This window comes from Dipodomys ordii, unplaced genomic scaffold, assembly GCF_000151885.1.
Source record: "Dipodomys ordii isolate 6190 unplaced genomic scaffold, Dord_2.0 Scaffold8, whole genome shotgun sequence".
Lineage (NCBI taxonomy): Eukaryota > Metazoa > Chordata > Mammalia > Rodentia > Heteromyidae > Dipodomys > Dipodomys ordii.
The window spans coordinates 8,890,429-8,900,043 of record NW_012267224.1 but is presented as its reverse complement, the minus strand read 5'-3'; the positions used below and the strand labels follow the sequence as shown (position 1 = coordinate 8,900,043).

At 40.7% G+C, this 9,615-nt stretch overlaps 1 protein-coding gene across 1 annotated transcript in view; it reads left to right on the top strand.

Moving 5' to 3' along the window:
- The window catches only part of Ppargc1a (peroxisome proliferator-activated receptor gamma, coactivator 1 alpha), a 118,340-nt gene that overhangs the window by 14,182 nt on the left and 94,543 nt on the right, over positions 1-9,615 (top strand). Inside the window, exon 2 of the mRNA XM_013008896.1 lies at positions 4,712-4,891. Within this exon, the coding sequence (XP_012864350.1) occupies positions 4,712-4,891 (180 nt within the window). The remainder of the gene's footprint in view (positions 1-4,711; positions 4,892-9,615) is intronic.

Below are 9,615 nucleotides of genomic sequence, written 5' to 3'. Positions count from 1 at the left end.
AGATGGACCCGAATTGAATTGCACCGAGGATCCCAAGAGCTGCTAACAATGAATCCTGGCAAAGGCGTGCCGGCTTCCTGTGGGTAGCTGGGGGCACGTAGGGTAAGGGGGAGGGCCGTGCACTGCACGTGATTTGATTAAATAAGATGTCCATGTGGTCCCACGATACGCATCTAAAGTGAAAATCATTTGGCCAAGGCCGGTCTGCCAATGCATTTTTCCTATCTAGCCAGGCGTGCCCCGGATTCTTTTAACTCTTCGCTGGGTTTTGCTGATGGTGTCTTCCTTCGCTCTGCCTTCTGCCTCGGCGGATCTTAGGTGTGGGTTGTAATGGTGCTTATCTTGTTGTGATTTCTTGGTAAGGCAGGGATAGATATGGATAATTCATGGGTCCGGCAGCTATTAAGAGTCAGAGTTCTAAGTGGCTTCAAAGTCCTGATTGTTTGAGCAGCCAGAGTGTCCTGCTGCTGCGGGCGGCGGTAGTCTGGCTGGCACTGTGGTCTCAGTTGCTGTTCTTTCCAGTTTTTTACCCACCCCCGTCATGTATTATTTCTGAGGTTGCTGGTTGATGGGGGAACTCGATCGTATGGAAAATCAGGAAGCTCTACTTCAGTCCCTGGCATGCCTGCAGACATTTATTTGCAAATAAGCACGGGGAGCTATTTAGAGCAGTGGCCTTTGAAATGGTTTTCTTAAGGAGGAGGGGTCTCAGGGCTAATTGTCCAGCCAGGGATTGAGTGTTGGGTCAGCTGTGACTGGCCAGTCAGGGTTAACACTGTAAGCCGCCAGCGCTGGAAAGTCCTGCCTTCATGGTAACAGCTCTGGGAATCACCTCACCCGGCTAAAATATTACAAGCAGCGGGGAGCGGAGGCAGCTTTCATTTTTTGAATCATTAATGTTTGCTGTCCTCCTAAAACCCATTATGCCCTTTTGCACATAATGACAGGACAGCACATTGGTTAATAAAAGCGACCATCACTAGAGCTACTCAGAGAGTTCTCGGTGTTTTGCAGTTTAATGAAGGTGATGTACAATATGGTTACTGAGATTGATAGAGACAGTTCACTGATGTACACCCACCAAGACTGACTGCCATTCCTAAAGTCTCCTCCACCCTCTCCCCGCTGTCTTGTCTAATTCTTTTTAAAAAGTTAAGATTCTCTTTTCTTTCATTAATATAATTAATGTGGCTGAGTCCACTCTTTCTTTTTATTTTTTTTCCTCTCTTACTCTCTTTAAAATTTACCATCAATGGCACCAAAATCTCCAAAAGGTTAATGGAAAATTATACTTAATTATAATGATTCATTATCATCAGTGCAGTTAAGCTAATTTATTGTCTGCTCCTTAACTAAGAGAAAAGTCTGTTGGGGTGAAATAACGTACAATAATTAGCCTTTTGTGTTTAGTGACTGCTTTATCCTCTTAAATCGTATTATAAAATTAAGGCTACAGTAGTGAATAGCTGTCAGTGTTGCACAGAGGCAGTAGAATGTGTCTGTGTAATTGCAATAAAGCACACCTGTTACAGATGTGTGGGGAAGCCGTAAATATCAGCATGTCAGATGAGGACAGTTACAGGGCTTGCACAGTTAAGCCTGGCATCATCCAAAGGCCAAATATAAATTAATAACATGAACACTTGCTACTACTAATGTGTTTTAGATTAGCAGTATAATGTCACATTCAGAAGCATGCTGATTTCATTCGCATGTCAACATTGGCAAAAGCAAAGGGCCCTTTTTGCAATCAGAGAGAGAGAGAGAGAGAGAGAGAGAGACAGAGAGAGAGACAGAGACAGAGTGGAGATAGGATAGAATAATACAACAAATGGACAGATTGAGATGGTCTAGCCAAAGGTTGTTAAAGTTATTTACAAATACTACTTTCTAGATGATTAAAGGGTTTTATATAAGTTATGCCAGGAAAAGACAGTGTGGGGGGAGTGAGAGAGAGAGAGAGAGAGAGAGAGAGAGAAAAGCTCTCTAAAAGTCAGTCAATTGACACTTTAGCCTTCCAACACAGTTCCTGAGCCCTATGACAGACATTTACACCATACCTAGACAGCTACCTTATTTAACTTAGTTTTACTTTTGTATTGTATTTTTCAGTTGTTTGTGATTTCTTTTCTAAAGGACTAACCCACCACCATCACCAATGAAATCCTAAGTTGTTTCTTTATTCTTGCACAGTTAACCTAGTGCTCCGTTGGTCTCTGCATCAGGTGTTGAGAATGAGTTGAGACTGTTTGTGTTTGGAGGATAAGTAAGTTCTTGTAGGCAAGAATGGAGCTGGGGAGGTGTTACACCCATAACAAAACAAGAACATTGCACTGGGACAAGAGCTACTTTTCAGACCTGCCTCCTATACTCATAAACCCAGTAGAGTATACCAATCTGTAACTTTCTGCTAGCTCAGATAGTAAAAAGGAAAGCTCAATAAAATGATAAGGAAGGTATTTTGATAGACTGGAGAGCCCTTCCTCTTTCTTTTGCCTTGAAGCTGCTGCTTAGGATCTCCTTGGGCCTCATTGGTCCTTGGGAAGATTTACTGGTTCCTCCCAGGCTCCACTTACCAACTGTTGACTCTATTACCCAGTACCTACTTCTCAGTGTCACTTACCACCCCACTGCTGTCTATGACCCATGTAATGTGGCCTGCGAAGGTGATCAAGAAGAAAGATCTACATAAAGCTTACTTCAAAATCTAAATGTCATCTTCAGCTGATGTGAACCAAGTTAGCGTTTCTCCTGATCTCAGAAGGCAGAGGCATTAGGGCCCTACTTCTGAGCATGAGACCCTTGATTTAGTTGGATAGCTCATAGGTGGATAAAGTTCTAATGACTCTGATATCATCGTACCTCAGGACCATATGTGTCTGCCGAGTTCTTTTCTGTGTTCAGACTGGAATCAACAGTTAGATGGCAAATTCAAGTTTAGGAGACCACTTTATTGGTAAAGGGTCTACTTTTCTTAGAACATAGCAGAGTGTGGCAAGTAAAACCACTATTTGATGAAAGGAGGTCAAAGAATATAACAATCTATAAGAGTCTCAGTGGTAGGCTGCCCAGCCACTGTAGAGAATATTTTAGACCTTTCAATCTATCGTAATTGTTTTATAACTGTAAACAGAAGTACCTGTTTACTGCCATGGTGGCTCAGGCCAGCAATCCCAGCTACCTAGGAGGTGTAAATTTGGAGGATCATGGTTTGAGGCCAGTCCAGGCAAAAAGTTAGTGAGACTTCATTGCAACAAATAAGCCAAGAATGGTGACACATTCTTGGTGCAAGCTATTTAAGAGGCTATGGGTGGGAGGATCATGGTTTAGGCCACTCTGACAAAAAGTGTAAGACCCTACCTAAAAAAATAAACTAAAGCAAAAAGGCCCAGAGGCATCTTTCAAGTGCAGACTGCTAGCATAGCAATGTAAGGCTCTATGTCCAAACAGCAGTACCACCAAAAACTGTGGGTTTTTTCCATTAATATTTTTTTACTATCTTCAAATATTGTGCAAAGGGAGTTCTATGTAGCATGCCCATTTATAAGTACAGTGTATCTTGACGAGTGTCACTTCTTCCATCATTCTCCCCCAACTCCCATCCTGTCTTTTAAAGTTTCCTAGGTCTGAGGTCAGTTATATACATTGAATCTTATGACCGTGCTCACCCACCATTCTTCTCTCCACTCATCTGTACCCCTCCCCTTGGCTCCTGCCCACCGCAGACAAGGCATGCTTCAGCTACCTAACATTCATTTTTGTTAAATTCTCTTTTAATTGTTCAAAGGGCTTGCACCATGGAAACCCACTTGATCCATGGCTTATATAAACCTAAATAATGATCAAAATATAATTATGATGCACAATTATGATTTTCTCTTCTAAGGGGTAGGTGATACAAATACCCCTCCACCTGCCCCCACACACATATACACACACATACACACACCCCTTGCAAGTTACTCATAGTGAAAGGCCTAAATGCCACATAGAACAATATGAATTGTTTGTTCTTCCTCTCAAGGAACTTGTTTTGACTTGTTGACCATGAGGTCCAGAAATTCATCACAAGTCTACTGTGAGCAAATGATTTAAATAACAATTCAAGAGAACCATAGATGAGTCAAAGGCAAGTTCCTTGAGAGGAAGAACAGAAAAGTCACTTTTTTTTGCATCATTTGTTGCTAAATGAACTAGATGGATTTTAATGCTTAAAAGGAAAGTTTTCTGGATATAATTCCTGTGCTTTCTTTTTCATTTAGCAGTTGGTTATTGAGTGTCCATTGTGTGTGATGGGCCATTCTAAGGCACGTTCAGCCTGTATCTTTCTCTCAAAGCAAATATCCTCTAAGGGTAGAGTAACATTGTGTATATATTTAAACACAAGACAGAAACTTGGTCAGTGCTGAACAAATCCTGCTGGCTTCTAACTGGGAGAAGTCAGCTTCTTGGAAACATGGCATTTACCATGGATTTGGAGGTAGACTTTTGCGATGGAATACATCCAACAGTGTTATCCTTTGGGATCTAAGTGAGGAAAGAATTTAGGGTATTTCCCCTGGTGATTAAAGCCCCAGAGCCCAGCTTTAGTGGTGTCTTCGACTTAACCAGGTTTAATTCCTATCACATGCTGCTGCCATTTAATAAATTCCTGCAGTTAATGAAAGCTCTTTTCCCCCCTTTTTTTCTTTTTCTTTCCTGCCTCCTGCAGTGTGCTGCTCTGGTGGGTGAAGACCAGCCTCTTTGCCCAGATCTTCCTGAACTTGATCTTTCTGAACTAGATGTGAATGACTTGGATACAGACAGCTTTCTGGGTGGACTGAAGTGGTGCAGCGACCAATCAGAAATCATATCAAACCAGTACAACAATGAGCCTTCAAACATATTTGAGGTAAGGACCTTCTTGGAAAAACCTAATTTCTCCTTTGACCTTGGCTTGGGCGAAATGAACATGGTTATTACTTTGAGTGCATAAAGCCTTTTTCCTTTGCTGTCATGGACATTATCTTTTTAAAATCATATTCAGCAACTTTCTATTTCATGGAAAAACAATACTTGGAAAAGATGGATTTTGTTGTTGTTGTTATTGTTTTTGGGAATTAAGGAGTGAAAGACTGACTACAAAGTACATTAAACTGTGTTGTAATACAAGGGGTTGTGAAAGAAACTGACAAAGAAGACCAAAAGTCTAAACCTGTTTATCCCTATTTCCCACAGAAAGTGACTTAGCAATAAATGGTATCTACTATAAGTGAATATATGTAAGAAATCGTTTCTATGGAGCTGAAGGGTTAGGTGTTTACCTTTATTTATTTTACAAAGTAGGTGAATACTTTTGAGTATTACTCTTATATTTTTGCTTCATACCCCTAATTTCTTTGTATGATGGAAACTTGTAAACTCAACAAATCTCACATGTACTTATAAATTAGCCAAAATTCATTTACCTTTCAGTAGTGAGAATTACCTCCCAGACTCCAGTCTCTCATTATAAACCTACCCTATAATAAAGAATGTTAATCTACTCCTATTAAAGTGTTACTTAGAGAAAAGAAGGGTGGTTTTTTTCCCCTCACAAGATCAGCACTCATTTACTTGAAAATTACTCATTTCTTATAGAGACAAACATTTCATGCAAGTGAATTGAATAAAAATTGTCAAATCAACCAGGTTTCAACATTAAAACCTTTAGCACCACAACCATCATCATCTCATGTTTTCTCAGCTGCACTACCAGGTGCACATGTACAGCTCTGTGATCCATCGATGGAGATATTTAGTGGTTATCTTCACGGTGGTTTGATGGAAGCCTTGAGTCTTTTGGGAAGCCAATTTTATAATATTAGTTGAACTTTTCCACTTTCCAGCACATAAAAGGTGCTGATTGTTGAATGAGTGAATGACATAAAAGGTGCTGATTGTTGAAAGAGTGAGCAATGACTATATTAATATTGATTATTAGGACAGTAATAAAAACTCCAAGGGCCAATATTTTGGGACACTCCTGCTTTCTATATGTTGGGTCACTCAGCACTCAGAACAACTCATCATTTCGATATTATCATTTTGATTTTACAAAGATACTGAGTCTCCGAGAGGCTAAGCGATTTCCCTCGTATTACACAGTTGACATATAAAAGTCCTGGCATTGAATTTCTAAATTTATCTGGCTTCAAAGTCTAATATCATTGATAAATATACAGATTGCGAATTTGGGTGACAGCCATCCTTTACAAAGGCATATCAAGCTGCTCCTTTGCTTGATATGTTTAAAAATAGAACACAATGTTTCCTCTCCATGTTGGTGACATGGAGGCCCGCATCGATGGTGAACAACGGAGACTGTGCGTGTACTGCTAGTACTGTTAAGGTTCTGTAATCTGTCCAGAGCAGTAAGAGGGTCTTACAAGAACACTGCAATGAGGGGAATGCAGTCTGGGGAGCGACGGCAAGATGCAGGAAACACTTTTGCATTAGGTTTGTGGTTTGTTATACTTTCCCAGGCTTCTCAGCCGGGTCTTAGAAGGTTCATGTGAGGACTTGGCCAGTTAGAACTGGTACATTGAAGATTCCTCATTCAGTACACTTGCCAGGTTACAGGCCCATTCTCAGTCAGGTAGCATTAAATAAACAGCACTTTAAAAAATGTCCATCTCTACAGGCCTCTTATGTAAGATCAGCTCCACCTATTCTATCCTGGGTGAATGCCGTGCATTTTGTGGATTGGGAATGACTGAAAGGTGGAGGTAGGCAGTGTAGCAGTCAGTACTTCCCAGGTGTGCCAGTGTCAGACAAGACAAGTTGATCCTTGACCGCATGGACGTGTATGTCGTATGGTGTTGTTTGCTTGGGGCCTTCCCGCTGATACTTTCAGAGCTTTCTCAGGGGCTAGCTGAGTGATCTAGTGATCTATATATAGCTGCTCAATCTATGTAATGACACTCCTTCTATTTCCCAATATAACTTTCTACCACTGATAGAGTGTTTTCAAGGCTCTAAAACACAAGGTTCATTTAATTTAATCTCTCATTAGGTCATTTTTAAACCAATGATTCTCAACCAAAGGCAATTTTACGCTTCCCCTCTCCCTTGGGGGCATTTGACAGTGTCTGGAGGTATGTGTTATTGTTCCAACTGGGAATAAGATGAAGCGACTGGCTTTTCGTGGGTAGGGTAGGGGTGAAGCAAACTTCCCCACGAGATATGAGGAGTACCTCAACACAACAGAGAGAGCTACCCAATTGCAAATGACCATCATGGCAAAGTTGAGAACCCTGTGTTTGTTTAAGTCCCTAAGAATGCCCTTTTATGAAGTTCATAAGGTATATGGCTGAGATGAAACCTAGTGGATGTGAAAAATGAAAATATGGTAATGAAATCCATTCTTTTATACAACTATTATACACTACTCATAAAGAAACAGAATGAGAAGCCATATCAAATTATGGAGCTGCTCAGGGCCTCAGGACTGATGTGTGAGAGCAAGCATGACTGTTCAGAGAAGTCTCCACGAGGGTTTTATATGATGTCACAGACCCATTCTTCATTGTCTAGGTCAAGGGTAAGATCTCTGTGTTACCACACAGCAGCAGCAGTGTCAGGACATTTGCATAGTAAGCTGACTTCTCCACTCTTTGCTTTTTAAACTCAGACATCTCTTCTTTATGGTCGGAAAGGAAATTTTGAGCATTAAGTGCAACTCCTAAATAAAGCCTTCCCTGGCAGATAAGGTCCATATGCCACATGGGCTTTGACTGCTACCACGTTCTGTTGTCTCTCACCAAGCATATTCCACAGCAGTGCTTTGTCAGTGCCAACCACTCATTGGGATTTTCCACCTGTGCTCACCTTCTGATTCTCAAAACCCTGCCTCCTCACATTGGCGAATACCTTGGTCTTGAGCAAGGAGTCATAGCTCTTCCTGGGCTGATCTGCCAATAACGAGTACTATCTACCTTTGGCTTCAAGGATAAAATAAAGCATGGAGGAGTTAAATGTTTTTCCCTGACTCAAGTACCATGTTGATGACAGTGCTGGAAGCTGGCCATGGAATTTCTGAATCATCATCAAAGCAGCATGAGTTTTAGGGCAATGTAATGGTATAGCACGAAAGGAGACAGAACATAGAAATCTCTTCCTTCTGCTTCTCCCATGCATTTGAATCTGTTTCAATTTTATGTAACTTCCTAAGCCTCACATTAATAATAATAATAATACCAGAGATGAAGTTGAATTTAGAAAAGAGTAAACTCTGAGTAGGAACAAAGCTGTGTATTAGGGTGCAATTATATAGCTTGGCTGAGTAACTAGACTCACAAAAAGCAATCTCTGCTCGCACAAGCTGTGTTTGGGTGTATAAATGCAGGTGACTAGGTATAATTTAGAAGCTGCTTTGAAAAACAGAACACCAGGCCTATAGGTGTAGCCTCCAGGGACTGACCCATGTGGAAGGAAAACAGGATGCTGTCCCTGGATGGACGGCTGGCAAGATTTATGTTCCAGAATATTGCAACATAACTTCCTTCCTCCTGCTTTCTTTGTGCATTGTTTGAAGGAGGTGAATAAAGGAGTGCTTTTACAGGTCAGCGGTGTGTGAAGATGGGTGCCATAGGGTTCTTTGAAATAGCACCCGGGCCTTTCTGGGTCACTGTGGGCCACTTTGTTCCTGTTTTATCTTAACAGTTGCTTTCATGCTTCTGTGATGTAAGTGAGTGGGCAGGTTTCATTCATTCGCCTGGTACTTCTGAGTGCAGCTACTTGAGGTTCCTTAGAAGAATAGCAAGCGAGGATGGCAAGTGTTTGTCACAATGTCATTGTTTATAATGAGCACAGAGGACTCATGTGCTCATGGGAGAGGATCTTCTGCTACCAGTGGTATTCCTGTTGAGTAATGGCTGGAACTAGAGGCAAGGTTTGAGTCTCTGATCTTGAGTGGGAGTGGAAGATTGTTGTCTATGTAAGGTGTGCTTTATGTGCCCCAAGAAGGAAAATGGTGGCAGCGCTCCAGATTGCTTGATCCTCTGATGAGAAGATCGACAAGTATATACACACTTTCCTTTCTTTTGTATATTGTTCATATTCCAAGAAGTTCAAGGATTAGTTTATATTATATACCTATGCAGTAAGTGAGTCCAAGACCTATTGGATTGCTAAGAAGCCGGCTGTCTTGTTCAGGAAAGTGTGTTCTGGACATTGACATAGAAAATGGAAGGGGTAATATTAAGATGCATCTAATGTATAAACTGACTTGTTGATAAAAAATCTTTGTACAACTATCTAAGGATAATAAAGAAAAAAGAAAATAACAGAAAATGTATATGTACAAAATACAAAATAAGGTCCACTTGCAAAGATAATAAAAACCTAGTTTGGGAGGCAAAAAAGTGAAGAAATATAAAGTAATTAAAAATACAAGACTGAATGTACAACTCCATATTATGTACATTAAAAGGATATAGTCAATAGGCAGACAATGCAAGGCTGCATTTGTATATATGCATGTGTTTATGTGTGTATAGCTCATTAAGGAGGCAAACAAAAATAAGAACTGTTTTCATAGAATGTGAAGAGAAGTCAGGAGCTTGTTTTGCTCCAAGTAAAATTCACGTGTGTATT